General features: G+C 42.3%; 1 protein-coding gene across 2 annotated transcripts in view; it reads right to left on the reverse strand.

Annotated features, from left to right (window-relative positions):
• Positions 1-18,453, reverse strand: part of prickle2 (prickle planar cell polarity protein 2) — a 328,576-nt gene that overhangs the window by 61,421 nt on the left and 248,702 nt on the right. For both annotated transcript variants that reach the window (XM_003223588.4, XM_008114998.3), the window contains 2 exons: positions 14,347-14,460; positions 247-384 (listed from right to left, as the gene is read on the reverse strand). In XM_003223588.4, coding sequence (XP_003223636.1) covers positions 247-384; positions 14,347-14,460 — 252 coding nt within the window. The remainder of the gene's footprint in view (positions 1-246; positions 385-14,346; positions 14,461-18,453) is intronic.

Consider the following 18,453-nt stretch of genomic DNA (forward strand, 5'->3'; position numbering starts at 1 on the left):
TGAGGAGAATCCTCCATGTACACAGATCTCCACAATTTATTATCTGTTCTGCACAAATAGGTTTCTTGCACAGAAAATAGTATTTTCTGTACAGAAAAACAGTCTTGTTAAAAATCTGCACAGAAATTAAGTTCCCTGGGCAAAAACAGTTTTTGTCAACTTTTTCATGGCAAGGAAAAAAACTGTAAAACTATCAAATCCTGATTGCCAGAAATACACTTATGAAGGTTTATATCCTCAGCTTACCTGCTCACAAATGGCTCCGGTCATGGTGACTGGGAATGGTCGCACATTGCCTCTGCCTAAGTTCTCCCTTTTCCTCTGATTGCTGAAGAGTTTGAGTTCTCTTTTCTCTTCTTCATCCAATGAATTGCAATATCGTACCTAGACAAAAACATGGCAATTTCTTGGGTTATTACAGTAATCACCAAAACTTCAATGTGTCAAATATGGATCAACAACTTTTCTCCCAATTAACCTTCTAATTTCAACATTTTCATGATTGTGTTGTCGAAGGCTTTCATGGCCGGATCACAGGGTTGTTGTATGTCTTTCGGGCCACACAGCCCGAAAGACATACAACATTTTCATGATTGTTTTCTGGACTTTGTAGTGTTCATTATTTTACTCTGTCTCATGATATTTCACACATAGAAAAAGGAAATTCATTTAAGTGAATGGAGACCATTTTCTCAATAGGTAAGATTTTGACCAGGATCAAATATTGCACTTGCAAAAATCTTTTCTCTTTCCTTCTCCTCTTACTGCTTTTGCCTCTCCTGGCCTCTAAATTCTCCCTCTGACTGGCAGCACATGATGAATTCCATGCCAGTGAGACAATGAATCAGTGCTGGGTTTTAGTCTAAATGTTACAAGAGCAGTAAAAGTGCTTAATAAATTTCAGCACCTTTGATAGCTCCACAGAGGTTCAAACTAAGGGTGCATCTACACTATCTACACCATTTTAACTGCCATTAATGAAAGCTATTGAATTCTTGAGAGTTGTAGTTTGGTGAAGCACCAACAAAGAAGGTTAAAGATCTTACAGAACTACAACTCCTGTGATCTAACAGCATGGAGTCATTGCAGTTAAAGTGATGTCAAACTGCATTCATTCTGCAGTGGAGATGCACTCTCGAACCCACCTAGATTTGACCCTCACCATGGAAACCACCAGCTTTCACTATCTGTGTCTACTGCAATCATGCTTCTTGTTGAAGCTCCCCACATACTAACACCCACACTGTCCAACTTGGTGGTCCACATATAAATGTGACAGATATTCATGTACCATAGAAACACAATGGCTGTGACTGGGAAGCTGGGTGAATCTAGCATCAGGGTAAAATGGGGATAGGGCTAGGGATTTTAAAAATTAAAAGAACTCCTTTGACGCATTGCTTTCCAGTCCCCTCCTTCTGCTCTTGGCACAGATGTTTCCTACTAGAATCCAAAATGGGCTGCATGCTTATAGTTTTTCCTGAGCTTCCTTGGAGGCAACCAAAGTAACACTAATTTATTTACTGCTTAATTTCAAACTGAGAGGGGATAAATTAGTTTCTGATTCAGTAGACAAGGCTCTTTCAAAGGTACTTCAGTGGCACCCAAAAGAGCTTAATAAGCTTTTGACTGTAAAACTTATGGCTGGTCTAAAAGTATTTGCCTGTGCACTGCAACAGAGCTCATATGTAAGCCAAGGCCAACAAAGTGTTGTCAAGATGATTAAAAGGGCTTGCCTTTACATGATTAAAATATACACTGTAATTTCTCTGCACAAACCCCAAACTATTAAAGGGAGACATATAGACAAATCATTTATTTCTTGGAACATAACTCAGCTGACTCTAGCTTTTGACACACCAAAGAGGCCATGCATAAAAGATAGTCTGTACACAACCTTGGACTGCTCCCCTTAATTTGGGTTTTGTATTGAAATTTTAACTAAAGTAGCCCCCCCCCCGTCTCAAACCACATGATGCTTTTGAAAACACCTTCTCCAGTAATTCATTCAAGAGTAAATACAGGTGCATGATTCAAGTAAAGACTTCTGGCATGGATAATGTTGGAGCCTGAATAGAAAGTTGAGTGTGATTTATTGCCACATATTCCAACAGCAAACACATTCTCCACATGCAAGTCTCCATATAGGCAAAACAGCACTGTCCAAACACAAGTGGCAAGAATTAACCACCTTGGGAAAACCCCAACATCTCTGAAAGTATCAAAATATTTTTTTAAGAAAACAGCCAGCAACATGTACCTCTCCAAAATATGCCCAAAGAAAAAATGAACCCAAATATGGCCAACAGAGTCTTCAAGGACCTAGAAAGTTTGTGCTATGTTATTCCATCGTATTTTCAGGCCCTCCTCCTTCTGTTTTAGGTTTGTTATGCCTGGCTTGAAAAAAAAAAGCTGCCTTCCATGTGGCAAAAGGGCCAGTTATATCTTAAAGAGTTGTCAAGGGTAAATCTTATCTTTAGTGAAACATTTTTGGTGGAAATTGGGGGTCCGTAGGAAGCTGTAAACTATACAATACATTATTCAAGTTCATCATCAATGTTCAGCATATATCTAGATCAGTGGTTCTCAACCTGGGGTGCCCAGATGTTTTTGGCTTACAACTACCAGAAATTCCAGCCAGTTTATCAGCTGTTAGGATTTCTGGGAGTTGGCCAAAAACATCTGGGAATCCCAGGTTGAGAACCACTGACCTAGGTTATGCAGAGATCACACCTGATCATACTTTTGTCTAAGGTAACAGCCAATTTCAGTGATAGGTAGACAATGTTGTAGACAATGTTGTAGAGTTTCTTGTAAATATGTCCAAGAGCACCTAACAACTGGATGTATTCATGAATTGACCACAATTTGTGCTGAGAGCTTTTAATATGTTTTAGATTTCTGCAGAAAGTATGGATATTCTCCTAATGTTAACATGAACAGTGATTCTCTTTTTACAGCATATTGGTACTAATGCATCAGAAGTAATTCAAGAACACCAGAAATGTTTGAGGTTTGATTTAGATTTAACAACTGCTACACATCCATCCAGATCACCACTAAGAAGCCAAAGGGTTGTTGTATGTTTTCTGGGCTGTATGGCCATGTTCCAGAAGTATTCTCTTATGACGTTTCACCCACATCTATGGCAGGCATCCTCAGAGGTTGTGACCTCACAACCTCTGAGGATGCCTGCCATAGATGTGGGCGAAACGTCAGGAGAGAATACTTCTGAAACATGGCCATACAGCCTGGAAATGTGATGACCCATGGGCCTTGTAGTCCTGCTCATGACATTGTGATGCCTGATGAAGAAGAAAACTTGGGTTTTTTACCTTCCCAGTCAGAACTGGATTCTTCCCAGACAGATTCTTCCCAGCCAGATCTGGGAACCTTGCACCTGCAAGAGGATTATGTTCCAGAAGTATGTCAAACAAATACTGAGGCTACATCTCCAGTGTTTTCTCGCCATGAGTTTTGTAAACAACAGAGAGGTTTGGAAGCAGCCTCGCGCAGGAGTGCGAGAATAATTGCTAAGAATTTGCCAATTAAGCCTGTTTTCCATGAGAATCTTTAAGGAGTCAAACATCTGGTCTCAGAGATTAGCTTTCGTTTCTGGTTCCCAGAGAACTGCTCTCGGCGGGAAAGTTAGACTCTATATAGGTGTTTTACCCGCGGAGTAACTTTGCGGAGTCAATTCGTCAGCCTCCGGAGCGAGTTGTGTTTGGACAGCGCGCTCCGTTTCAAGCCTCGTTCCTGCTCAAGCCTTGTCCTTGTTTCCTGCCTTCGCTCCTGCTTCCCAGCCTTTGTTTACCTACGAACCTTGCCTTGTTTCCCAGGACTAAACCTTGCCTTGTTCCACGGATTTTACCAAGTTATTCCACGGACCTTGTTCTTGTTCCTCGTTACCTTGTTCCACGATTCAAGCCTTGTTTTCAAGTATCAAGTTATCTCCTAGCCTTGCTCAAGTTCATGGACTAAAGGACCTTGTCATCTCCCCTCACTTTGCCTGGCAAAGTGAGTGTTTCGGTTATTGGATTACAACTTTGGACCTTAATATTTCATATTGGACATTGTTTCTTTGGACTAATTTTGACCTTTCTTGAAAGGTCTGCTTCTGGACTAACTTTTACATTTGCTTTTACTAACTTTATATATTTCCTTAATAAAGATATTAGATAGATTCTGGCCTCTGCGTATGGTTATTGGTGCTCTGTAGCCTGGGTCGTGACAGTTTGACTCCGCCACCCTAAGCACCAATTAACCTCGGCCAGAATGTCTACCGGAGTCGTACCTGGGCCGAGCGGCCAGCCGATTACCTACACCATCGACAAGGATGAGGTGGACCGAATCCGTGATAAGCTCAATGCACAGGATGGAGAAATAAAGGGTTTGAAGGAACGCGGAATCCGTCTTCCGGCCATGGCGTTGCCAACCAAGTTTACTGGAGAAGCTTCTAAGGTTCATGTTTTCCGTCGCCAATGCCAAGCTTATCTAGAGGCCCGTGATGCCGAGTTTCCCCAGGAAGACATCAAGGTGGCGTGGATTTACAGTCTCCTAGACGGGCCAGCGGCTAACTGGGCGACGGCTCTGTTCGACCAAGCCTCCCCACATCTAAGGTCAGCGCAACATTTCTTGGACCACCTTAAGGCGACCTGGGGAATCGAGGACAATTTGGAGGCAGCCGGGCACAAACTCCGCCGCCTCTTCCAAGGAGACAGACCCATGTCTCAGTACATAGCCGAGTTCCGAGTGCTGGCCCACAACACCGGCTGGAACGATGTTGCCCTCAGAGGACAATTTCGGGAGGGTCTCAACATTGAAATGCTGGAGGAAATCTCCAAGGTGGATCCTCCCCAAACGCTGGAAGCACTCATCGATCAATGTTTACGGGCTGAAGTCATGATTGCCAACAGGAAGCAGTGGGTACGAGGCCAGAGCGGTAGAGCTGGGGCAAAACCCCCCGCTCCCGCCAGCGTTCAGCCGCGTCCAGTGTGGAGACCCCCACCACCATCCCCATACCCCAGAGGGAGCGAGGAGGTGCCGATGCAGTTGGGCAATGTGCGTCCCAGATTAGATGCCGCCGAGAAGGCCCGCCGCCAACGCCTAAATCTCTGTTGGTATTGCGGGAATGGGGGCCACTTCGCCAGAGAGTGCCCAGCCAAAGGGAAGCCCGCCGCCCGTCTTGCGGCGGCGTCCTCCACGGAGACGAAGACGTCTGAGGCGGCTGGCACACAGCCGGCGGGGGAAGCCAACGACCGGGCGTAGAGAGGCTCGCCAACCCGGTCAAGAAACCCATTCAAGAGCCGCCAACCGGGGTCCTGTTCCTTCTAGTGGTCACCTTATGGTCAGCAAAAAAGGGACCCGTCATGATCCACGCCATGATAGACTCAGGAGCTACCAACAATTTCATTGATAGAGAGTATGCCGACTCTCTGGGATTACAATATCATGACTTCAAGAATGCCCGTGTGGTGCAAGCCATCGATGGCCGCCCTCTCAAGACGGGCCCCGTAAGCCAGTGGTCGGAACCCACCAGGATGTGGATAAGGGAACATATGGAAGAGATTTCCTTCTTTGTTACTGAGGTTCCCCATTTCCCTGTGATTTTGGGGATTCCATGGCTGACACTTCACGACCCAAGCATCTCCTGGTCCAACAGAGAACTGCAGTTTGCTTCAAAGTACTGCCAAAACCATTGCCTCGTAGCCAAGGTCTGCCATGCCACAGACACCGAGCCCATTATCACCTTGCCAAAGAAGTACTCCGAGTATTGGGATGTATTCAATGAAAAAGAAGCCGAAAAATTACCCCCACATAGACCTTATGACTGTGCCATTGACTTGGTGGAGGGGGCCCCGATCCCGCGAGGGCATCTCTACTCCCTGACTGAACCAGAGCAAGAAGCTCTCAGGGAATTCATAGAGACAAACCTTCGCAAGGGATTCATCAGACCCTCTCAATCCCCAGCCGCCTCCCCAGTAATGTTTGTGAAGAAGAAGTCAGGGGAATTACGCTTGGTGGTGGACTACAGAGCATTGAATAATATCACCAAGCGGAACAGCTATCCCCTGCCCTTAATCTCGGATCTACTAGACCGACTTCGAGGAGCCAAGGTTTACACCAAGCTGGATCTTCGGGGAGCTTACAACTTAGTTCGCATCAGAGAAGGGGACGAGTGGAAGACCGCCTTCCAGACTAAATTCGGATTATTCGAGTCCCGAGTTATGAATTATGGATTATGCGGAGCTCCCGCAACGTTCCAGCATTTTGTCAATGACATTTTCCAGGACTATCTAGATAGGTTCTTGATAATCTACCTGGACGATTTTTTGGTGTTTTCTAGATCACAATCAGAACATGAGAACCACGTCAAAATGGTGTTGCAACGATTGCGGGATCATGGACTTTATGCCAAGCTAGAAAAATGCGCTTTTGATCTACAAGAGGTAGATTTCCTTGGATACCGTATCTCGCCTCTAGGGCTCTCCATGGATCCAGCCAAGGTTTCAGCAGTATTGGAATGGCGGGCGCCAACTAACAAGAAGGAGGTGCAGCGATTCTTGGGGTTCGCGAACTATTACCGTAAGTTCATTCCAGATTTTGCCCGCTGGTCTGACCCAATCACTAGCTGCATCCGTGGAAAACAGCCCTTCCGCTGGACTGATCAAGCAGAGAAAGGGTTCCAGCAACTAAAGAAATTATTCACATCCCAGCCAATCCTTCAGCATCCAGATCCTGAAACCCTTTTTGTGGTGCAAGCGGACGCCTCTGATGTGGCAATTGGGGCTGTGCTCCTACAACCGGTGGGAGATCACCTTCATCCTTGTGCCTATTATTCTCGTCAACTAACCGCACCAGAGAGGAACTATACCATTTGGGAAAAAGAACTATTAGCCATAAAGGCAGCTTTTGAAACTTGGAGACATTGGCTAGAAGGGGCCAAATTTCCCATTGAAGTCCACACTGATCATCGGAATCTAGAACATCTAAGAACTGCCCGCAAGCTAAATCAGAGGCAGCAACGTTGGGCTTTATTCTTTGAACGTTTCAACTTCCAGATTCATTATGTGACCCCAGCCCAAACCAAGCAAGCAGATGCCCTGTCACGTAAACCGGAATACGCTGCAGGACGCAAGGAGACCTTTGAATCCCAACTATTACAACCCGAGAACTTTGCCACGCTCACAGTGGGGAACACCAAATCCACTCCCATTGATTCAACTCCCTCTACTCCAGGGCCCATCTGTGCTCAAGAAATCAGGGCTAGTCAACAAGCAGATGCCTGGGCGCAGGACCAACTTCGTCAAGGCCTGCATTTTCCCTTTTCGCTTAAAGATGGACTGCTTTGCTATAGAAATCATGTTTATATCCCACCCGGACCGGGCAGGGAAAAAGCACTTCGTCTGTGTCATGACTGCAAACCAGCAGGGCATTTCGGACTATTTAAAACCATGCATTTGATCCTAAGAGATTTCTGGTGGCCCAAGATCCGCAAGGATGTGGAAAAATATGTTAACACCTGCCCAGTATGCCAGCGCTCCAAGATAAGAAGGGAGAAGCCCTCAGGGCTTCTACACCCCCTTCCTAACCCATCTCGCCCATGGGAAATAATTTCTGCGGATTTTATCACTGACTTACCACCTTCCTGTGGATTCACCACGATCCTAGTGGTGGTGGACCTTTTCACCAAGTTAGCCCATTTCATTCCCTGTGAAGGTCTTCCCACGGCCCAAGAGACTGCAGATTTATTCCTCCAACATGTTTTCAGACTACATGGATTGCCCAAGAGTTTGGTCACAGACCGTGGATCCCAATTCACCTCTCGTTTCTGGAAGGCACTACAAAAACTATTGGGCATAGACTCTCGTTTATCTTCAGCTCATCATCCCCAAACGGATGGGCAAACGGAGCGCACCAATGCCACTTTGGAACAGTACCTTCGCTGTTATGTAAACTACCAACAGGACAATTGGGCTTCTCTGTTACCACTGTCGGAATTTGCCTACAACAATGGAGTCCAGGCTTCTACAAAAGAAACGCCGTTCTTTGCAAACTACGGCTTCCATCCACGTTTCTTTCCCCCTGTCATTGAAACTTCAGAAGTTCCCGCAGCAGAAGATTGGCTGCAGGAACTCACAGCGGTGCAACAACTTTTGCTCCAGCAACTGGAACAAGCCAAGGAGGACTATAAACGTCACGCGGACAAACATCGCCAGCCGGGCCCCGAAATCAAGGTAGGAGATCGGGTTTTTCTGTCCACTCGCTTTTTGCCCTCCCATCGCCCTTGCCGGAAGTTAGATGCCCGTTTCATTGGCCCCTATCCAGTGGTGGCGCAACTTAACCCCGTGACTTTCAAACTCCAACTTCCGCGCTCAATGCGCATTCACCCAGTGTTTCACCGCTCCCTGCTCCTTCCGGCGGATGGTGTGCGGCCAGATGTAGACCGGCCGGCCCCCGTCCCTATTTTGGTGGATGGGGAGGACGAGTTCGAGGTTCAGGACATTTTGGATTCTCGCTTTCACCGCCGCCGCCTGCAATATCTCATTGACTGGGTGGGTTTTGGCCCTGAGGAACGCTCTTGGGAAGACGCTTCCACAGTTCACGCTCCTGATCTAACCCGTCGCTTCCATCAGACCTATCCCGCCAAGCCACGACCTCGCGCCTCGGGGAGAGAGTCCCAGTTTGGGAGGGGGCTTGAGGAGGGGGATAGTGTGATGACCCATGGGCCTTGTAGTCCTGCTCATGACATTGTGATGCCTGATGAAGAAGAAAACTTGGGTTTTTTACCTTCCCAGTCAGAACTGGATTCTTCCCAGACAGATTCTTCCCAGCCAGATCTGGGAACCTTGCACCTGCAAGAGGATTATGTTCCAGAAGTATGTCAAACAAATACTGAGGCTACATCTCCAGTGTTTTCTCGCCATGAGTTTTGTAAACAACAGAGAGGTTTGGAAGCAGCCTCGCGCAGGAGTGCGAGAATAATTGCTAAGAATTTGCCAATTAAGCCTGTTTTCCATGAGAATCTTTAAGGAGTCAAACATCTGGTCTCAGAGATTAGCTTTCGTTTCTGGTTCCCAGAGAACTGCTCTCGGCGGGAAAGTTAGACTCTATATAGGTGTTTTACCCGCGGAGTAACTTTGCGGAGTCAATTCGTCAGCCTCCGGAGCGAGTTGTGTTTGGACAGCGCGCTCCGTTTCAAGCCTCGTTCCTGCTCAAGCCTTGTCCTTGTTTCCTGCCTTCGCTCCTGCTTCCCAGCCTTTGTTTACCTACGAACCTTGCCTTGTTTCCCAGGACTAAACCTTGCCTTGTTCCACGGATTTTACCAAGTTATTCCACGGACCTTGTTCTTGTTCCTCGTTACCTTGTTCCACGATTCAAGCCTTGTTTTCAAGTATCAAGTTATTTCCTAGCCTTGCTCAAGTTCATGGACTAAAGGACCTTGTCATCTCCCCTCACTTTGCCTGGCAAAGTGAGTGTTTCGGTTATTGGATTACAACTTTGGACCTTAATATTTCATATTGGACATTGTTTCTTTGGACTAATTTTGACCTTTCTTGAAAGGTCTGCTTCTGGACTAACTTTTACATTTGCTTTTACTAACTTTATATATTTCCTTAATAAAGATATTAGATAGATTCTGGCCTCTGCGTATGGTTATTGGTGCTCTGTAGCCTGGGTCGTGACAGGAAAACATACAACAACCCTGTGATCCCGGCCATGAAAGCCTTTGACAACACAAAGAAGCCAAAGTTTGGGCTAAAGAAACACTAGTCTGAAAGGCATCTGTTTCAATGAACCCCATCTAGGAATACATCCAAACTTAGGAATGCATCCAAACTTCAATGTCATTGGATCCTGTTCTACGCTTGACGCTGCTAGAGGTCTTACACTCTAAAGAGTTAAACATCCACTATCCATTATTCACGAAGCCAGATCCTATTGGTTAAATTACTCATGGATGTACTTATAGATGTCACCTTCCAAAAATGTATTTTTGGAAGTATGTTCAGTTTATATTTATGCACATGCCTAGCCTTGCTTCATATTCAATGTGTTCCCTTCCTACTTTTTCTCATCCCTTTCTCCCCTGCCTTCTTTTAATAATAAAAAGGAATGCATTCAAATATCTGTCTGGAATCTTGGAATGAGCTGTATGTGATAAAGTAGGCTGCAGTACTCCACAGCCAATATCCAAATAAAACACACTGGTCTTTAAATGCCATAGTACTCTTCGTTAGGGAAATATTTATTGTGCTCCACAAGGATTTTATCTTATTTCTGACTTTGGGATTCATCACCCAGCAGGTTGGGGAAATGGATGACTGTTTTGCCTCAATCTGTAGGCTTCTGTCAAATTCCAGATTTAACTGATAATAATATTTACAATAAAAATATATGCATTTCCCAGCTAGGTATTTTTGTGTTGGTTGTATACCTCCAAGTCATTTCTGACTTATGGCAGCCCTAAGACAACAAAAGTTATATTTCAAAAACAAGTGTGACATAGAACATTCCACAAAAATACAGATTTACTCCATGTTCAAAAGTACTGGCATGGCCTTGCATTAGTAGAAGTGCTCATAACCAAACAACTACAGTCTTTGGGGGAAAAAAAAAATTAAAATAGAAAAACATGTCATATTCTAAACTGAGAGGGCAATGCAGAGCACACTGTGCTTTAAAAGGCTCTTTGTTATAAGATTAAAGATAGATGAGATCTCACTGCATGTTTATTTGCTCTTCTATTTTCTAGTTGATTAAATTGATAGACCTTTTCCATTTTTTTTCTCCCAGGTGAGATCATAATAGTTTTAAAATAAGTGCTAAAACCACAATGAGTCCATAATGAGGACAGATATTTGTCATTTATTTATCTATTTAAATTTGATTCTGGGTTTTGACTTGGAATAGGACCCAAAGTGGTTCATAAAAGGAAGCAATTGAAATCAAAGGAGAACACTGTCAAAAATGGAAATCATCCTACTGAAACATACACACATGAATGAAACAACACATTCCTCTTACTTATGCATGTCTATTCAGAAATAAGCCTCACTAAATTCAATGAGCCTTACTCTAATATGAGTGGACACAGGATTGCTGCCAATGCTCAGGAAGAATAGTAAAAATCAAAACTATTTGCATAGGCTGGTGTCAACTCATTCGGAGTTCTAATTTGTAAGCAATATAGAACATTCCTATTTTTACAGCAGGAGACTAATTGGATAGTTTGGAGTTCTGGCACAGAAGATATGCATGTAGTCAAGCTTTGCAAAATTTAGATCTTGAGAAAACTCATCTCCACTCCTCAAGCTCTTTGGAGCCTCCACAGAGTCAAAAAATAACTCCTAAAAGAAAAATGTGAAGAATAGGCACTATATAAACTTGCTAGTTGCTACGTTGTGCAGCCTACTTTAAAAGCACACCTTTCAGTTTTTTTTCTTATGTCCTGAACAAGACTGAATGTCTCATCTACACTGTAAAAAGTATGCTGATTGACACCATTTTAACTGCCGAGGCTCAATGCTATATAGTTGGGAGAGGCACTAGCACTCTTTGACAGAGAAGGTTAAATACCTTGTGAAACCATGACTCTCAGGATTGGCAATTAAAGTAGTGTCAAATTGCATTCATTCTGCAGTATAAATGCACCCTCACTCTACATATCCCCAAAACAGTGTCTCAGGAAAGGCTGGGCCATGTGCCTCTGTGCCAGTGTTTCTAACTGAAGCTTTGACAGGAAAGTGGAAATCTGTAGCACTTTATGCATGATGCTATATGGCTATGACTCAAAATCAGGTAGGTGAGCCCTGTTTTCATCTTCTCTGCCAATTCATATTTCCCTCCCATCAGAGAGAAGTCAGGGGAATAAAACTTCAAATATATTTCTCTTTGGCAGGCTCATGCCATGCGATCAGACAGTTCATCTGCACAAAGCCCCAAAGCTATTAATGCTAAATGTTCCACTCCAGGAAGATCAGAATAGCAGAGACAGTTGGTCTTGGAAGTCCTTTCTCCTCTTTCACAGATTTTGCCAGCTTCAACGTCTCAACCACACGAAGAAAAACATGTGGAGCTAATTTGGATTTTGCAATTTCAAAATTTAAATTTCTTGTAAGTCTCTTCCATATTACACTATAATAAGTGTTTTGATGCTACTTTAACTACCATGGAATCCTAGGATTCTGCTATGGCTCAGTGCTATGGGAATCACAGGAGTTGTAGTGTTACAAATGTCTTTAGCCTTCTCTGCCAAAGAGTGCTGTTGCCTCACCAAACAATAAAGCCCAGAATTGTAGGCGATGTCACCATGGTAGTTGAAGAGGTATCAAAGGACTGCAGTTGCAGAGTATGAATGAGAATAGTTTAATATTAAATAACCTGAAGAAATAGAATAGGAACGCTACTCTTAATCTCTGAATACAACTATTAAACATTGTTTACAAGACACAGTGGATTTGTTTAGATTTTCCCATGTAGATGGAGACACATTTAAACCTCTATCAAATATTATTTGCTGTCTATCTACCCAGCACTGGCATATCATATTAGAAAAATATTTTGCTCTGATCTCTTCAGAGTAGTTCATGAGCAAAATAAAACTGAATCAAGCAAGATGGAGCAACATCCCCACAATATCCCCACACTTAATCTCATAAACTGTCTTGGCTATTGGGTAAACATTTTTCACCCTTTTTGGGGAATATTTTAATAGCACTTTTCCTTGTTTATTGGAATTATTGATTTGGACCAATTCACATTTTCACTCCACTAATTTTCATTATCAGATGAGATGTAGGAGCACTTATAACTAAACTGAACATGACATTTAATGGCTCTGAATATTCTGTATAGATTTTTCTTTTTTTCCTTTTGAAATATAATTGGCATCTTGATGGGAGTTATAATTAATAGAACTAAAAGCATTAATGAAGGAGATGGTAACCCATTATTTCCCAATTGTGTCCCATGAGGAAATCCATTATCTGTTGCTGGCATTTCTACTGGGAAGGACTTTTAAAAATGGCTGTTGTGTCTACTCCAGTAAACAACCCTAAGGGGAAACTATCAGGGGTTTTCCTGGCAAGGTTTGTTCACAGGGAATTTGCCCTTGCCTTCTTCTGAAACTGAGATAATGTGACTTGCCCAAAGTCAGACACTGGGATTACATGGCCAAATGAGAATTTAAACCCTGATCTTCATAGCTGTTGTCCCACATTCAGACTACCTATACCATGCTGGCTCTTTTTATTAGATCTAATGAAAAGATGAGACAGTGTGCTGTAGTGGTTTGAGCACTGGAATATGACACTGGACACTAGGGCTTGACATTGCAGCCTGTAAACACCAACAACCTGTGTAACACTTATTTCAATATGTCCTGAGGCTGAAAACAAAGGTATACTTTAGAAAATATGTTTTTTTGCTATTTTATATATCATTTGCTTTCATGCCATCATTTTGGCTAGGATCTGTTGTGGTCTGTTGTGGTGTATTGTTGTGGTTGTTGTTGCTCTTGTTGTATGCCTTCAGATCATGGTGACTCTGAGGTGAACCTATCATCGGGTTTTGCTCAGAAGGGATTTGCCTTTGCCTTCCAGCAACTCTAAGAAAGTGTTGCAACATAATGCTCAGACCGCTACACTGTACTGGTTCTCCTAGGATTATGCATATTGCATATTATTCAGTTGTCATTAAAAGCAGGAAAAATGTTTTTTCCCCCAAAGTAACCACAATTGAAATATGTACTCAGTATAATTTTGGTACAAACCAGAATTGGGTCTGTATATTAAATCAACATTGTACTTGTCAGTACACAGCACATTCATAGATACAATTTCAGGCTATGCCATTTACATTATGAAAAACGTAAGTATGTGCCATTTACATTTGGAGAACTAGGTCAGTTTATCTGTTAGTTTGAACTTTACTTAAGTAATGTTCCATGTTCTCCAGGCAAATGTTGAATGGTTAAGGGTTAAGAGACTTCACTGAGAACTAGTGATGGAGAAATGAACAGGAATTCAAAAACTGAAACAGGTGTTTCTGAAAGTGCATCTTCTAATCAAAAGTGAGGATTTTTCCTCCAATTTCTAGCCAGTTGAATATAAGTACAGAGAAAAATGGTATTGGCCATCTGATTCTTTGAACAGATTGCGAAGAAAGTGAGACCAAAAAAAAAACCCCACAGTGGTGTCTCCAAAAAGTCCTTTAACTAACCCTTTGCCAAAGACTCAGTTAACTGGCTAATTGATACACATAGCATCGAGATCAGAGAGACGTTTCTGTCCCCTGCTATGTGCACTAAGCCAATGTTTCCCCAATTATTTCTAAATGACTCACCTCATTGTCGTGTGGTGGCAGCTGGTGAAGAAGCTGTTTGATACGGGCTTTCTCTCCAGGGCTGTTCACGTAGGGCACTTTGTCTTCCGGTAGGCAGCTGTAGTACTGATGAACCTAGATATTAGAAAAGGGGGACTGCAGTACAATGCCTTGGCTTTTGCTTCTGACATATTTGCTTGTACCAAGAGACATGCACAATCAATCCCTTTGAGCGGCAACACTCAGAGAGTCCTAAGATACAAACTTAGCACGAGTTTTCCTCAGGACAAAGGCCAATGCTTTTAATTTAACAGATACGGAAATTGGTTTGAGAAAGAGACAAAGCAAGAAAAAAGAACAGGCTGTTTTCAGTGTTAAAGCTAACCCGACGAGGTTATTCTTTACCGTTTTCTCAGTTAGTCTCCAGAATGTGAACATGTTTCCCTTGGCTAGGTGGATCTGTCAGCACCTGCCTTTGTAAGCATAGGTTAAGGTGCTACTGCTTGGCATCCTGTCTATGACTGGGTAACTGAGCCTCCACCCTCACTCAAGCCCCAAAGGCCTCTTCTGTAATAATTTGTGAAAATAATCAGCAGATAAAATCTGTCGGAAGACTGCATTCTTGCTTTAAGTCTCCGAGTATGTAATTAAAAACAAACATGAAAAGTGCAGCACATTGTTCAGCACAACAAGGCCGGGTCCCCGGAGATCCCATTTGTAATATCCATGTTTATGATGTGTACACATCTCCTGCTCAGCATATCCTGTTGCAGTAGCTGGGGGCCCTACCTAAATAATCTATCTCAAACATTACATTCTGTGATGTCCTGGGATGATTCTTGTGAAGTGGAGACAGCTAGTAATAGGGAACATGGGAGTGTTAACAACCCCTCTTCTTGATCCCAGAATACATTTTACAGAACATCAGAGGTGGGAAATAGTCAACACCTTTAGTCCTAAGTTCTCCATACTCAACAGATAGTTAAATCACTTTCCAAGATAGGTTCTGTCATTCAATATGTGAATTTGCCTGCAGGAAAACATTCAGTATGGACCTATATCTTCTAAAATGTAAGAGTGCAATAAGAATGCAGCACTATCTACATAAAATAAAGTGTATTATCTTGGAGGTATCTCCTTTTCTTCTAAGAAAAACAAGTACCTCCTTTCTGTTGATGACATTTGAAGAATAGCAAGCTTTAGACAACATTTGAAGAATAGCAAGCTTGGACAATGTGTAGCTAGCTCTCTGGATGCTTTAGAAATGCATTCTTTGCCATTGGCAATGGTTGCTAGGGCTGCTGAGAGGTGATATTGAAGAGGTGGAACGATTTCCACCTCTCCTTTAGACAACCTCTTAAATTGTGCACAGTCTGTAATGACTTGGCAACCTATATTATCAGCAGTTGCCAAATCACATACACCCTGAAAATTACATCTGACACAGAGATACGCTTGAGGTCATAGCAGATCTGGCAGCAGAGGAGGAAAGACATTTATACAATAAAAGATATTTCAAGGAATGCCACACATGTTATATCTACCACAATGATAACACCAAAAACAGACTTGACACATATCAAATGACTGCATCCCTGATTCTTTTATTTAGAACATAGAAAGCTGTCTGATAACAAGACAAGTTAAGGTATTCATCCATCTACCCAAGGACCACTTGCTGTTATCATCAACAGCTCTTTAGACCATCAGGAAAATATTTCTGATATCATTTGCTCCTTGATCCTTTACCTGTTTTCTTTTTGAACTGAAGATAATACAGAATTATTCTTTTACAGACATTCTGCATGTCCTACTGTTAAATATGGTCCATCCTAGCATCATTTCCTCACTGAGAGCCCACATGAGAACCAATTTTAGCTTGGTCCCACATATATCTTCTATAAGAGTTTCTATTTCATATGCAGCCCTACATGAAGTGTCAGCAGAAGATATAGCTCCTAACACAGTGGTGCCACCCTCAAAATACAAGTCCTTCTCTCAACGATTTGAGAGATCTATTTGGTACTAGGCATTCATAGTATTCCAGCAAGCTTTTGTAATGATAATTTTTGTTTCAGACTTAAGTGACACTATTGCAAAATGCTGGTAATCTGAATTCATTAATATTACTAATCCTTTAAAAACTCAAATCTGGTTTTATTATATTATGTTGATTATTTGTTATTAATCGCTGCTGTCCTTTCTTTGAGGCATATGATTGAATGCAGACCAATGAAGTAATTTAAAAAACCTTACCAGCATGTGCAGGTTGTTAAATGGTATTTATGATAATAAACAGTTCTCAACAGCATAGATTGAAGGCATTTTAGTCAAATTTAGAGTAATTTACATTCATCATGATGAGCGTAATTGTACTTCTTTAGTTAATATGACTTAAATTAGTCATGATTTCAATGGATCCAGTCTAAATCCAGCCTCATGTCCAGAGATGCTATAATGATGCGATATTTACTAGCCATACATCCTTGACTTCATGGTGAATGCATCCAGATCATTGAAAAATTACTTTTTGGAATGTAATTCCCAGGACTGTTCTGGCCATGCTGGTTGGCAACAATAGCTCAACCAGTAACTTTTCTAAGCTTTGCTTCTCACAGTCATCATTTCAACACAGTAAGAGGAACAAGAGTCCTTGTACTAAAGGGTGACACTCACCACGTGTGTCTTTAACAGCTACAGAATATGCTCACGATACTGTTTTTCCCATTTCCCCCATGGAGCAGTTGCATGGATCACTGTAACATATACTTTAAATGAAGAACTGCAAAGGCAAAGTGTCCAATGATCTATGTTTAGCACCCTCCCCATGCACCACTATGTTATTGCTCTTCACCAGCAGTCAATCTGTTCAATCAAGAATGCTTCTTGTTAGAAACAATGAAATGACAGGGTTACCAATAAAATCTCAGTGCCACTTACTTTGCATTTATAGTGCATCCTTCAACTGATCTCTGAACAGAGTAGCCAACAGAGTTGAACATGAAGGAGGAGATGCAACCAATTTAATGATGATTTAACCAACGTGAAGCTTGCCCATGTAGCATGCAGTTAGCTGTGTGAAATCTGAAGCCAAATCTTCCAGTTATTCCTCTTTTTTGGATCATAGTTCTCAGGTAGCTTCTGAATGGTTATGCTCCAAGTCAAATGCTCCCTGTCAATGTCTAACTGCATCCTTGCTTGGCAGATCCTGCAACACTCAAGATTTCCTACTACTAAGCAAGCATTTGTACCCAACGTGCCCTTCGAGCAGTACGATCCCAGAAATAATTTATCTTCCCTGGCTGCCAAATTATGTCACAGCAGTCCCTCAGGTAATAAGCCATAAAGACAATGATCGCAGACAGGAAGAGACAAAAAGTCTGACTATCAGATCATCAGGTTATCATGTGAGTAAAATAGTTGTTTCCTGGCCATTGGACAAAAAAAAAAAATCTGTGCAAAAGCTTTCAAGTATTTCTTCTGGGAAGTTTTAATTTCATGTTGCAAGACCTACTGGAGTTTTCTCCCATCAGATTAAGGGGAGGGGAAAAAGTTCTGCATGGGATAAGTAAATGAATTTGGAAAATTAACCCAACCAGAAAAAAAGAAAGGTAAGTGCTGACTTGTACCTCATCTCCTAGAATGAACTACAGATAGTTAAAGCAAGTTGGATCTGCTTTATTTTATTTTTATTTATTTACTTTATTTATATCTTGCCTTTTTCATGATATAGGGATTCAAGATGGCTGAAAATATCTATAAATATAATGCATGCTCATAAAAGCAAATATATGCATATATATATATATATATATATATATATATATATATATAATGATAGTAAAACCATTAGTATTGAAGAAATCAATTTTTTTAGAACTTTATCACCACCTTAAAATTGCAATCATACTATGATTAAATGCAAGTTGGGACAAGGTCATCCTGGCCTTGATAGGAAGGGAGTTTCATAATCTGGAAGCAGCCACTGAGAAGGCCTTCTTATGTTCCAGACCAGGGGTCCCCAAACTAAGGCCCGGGGGCCGGATGCGGCCCATCGAAGCCATTTATCCGGCCCCCACGGCACAAGGGCAAAAGAAGGTTGGGCTAAATGATCCAAGGGGTCTCTTC

The sequence above is a fragment of the Anolis carolinensis genome, chromosome 2, assembly GCF_035594765.1.
Source record: "Anolis carolinensis isolate JA03-04 chromosome 2, rAnoCar3.1.pri, whole genome shotgun sequence".
NCBI lineage: Eukaryota > Metazoa > Chordata > Lepidosauria > Squamata > Dactyloidae > Anolis > Anolis carolinensis.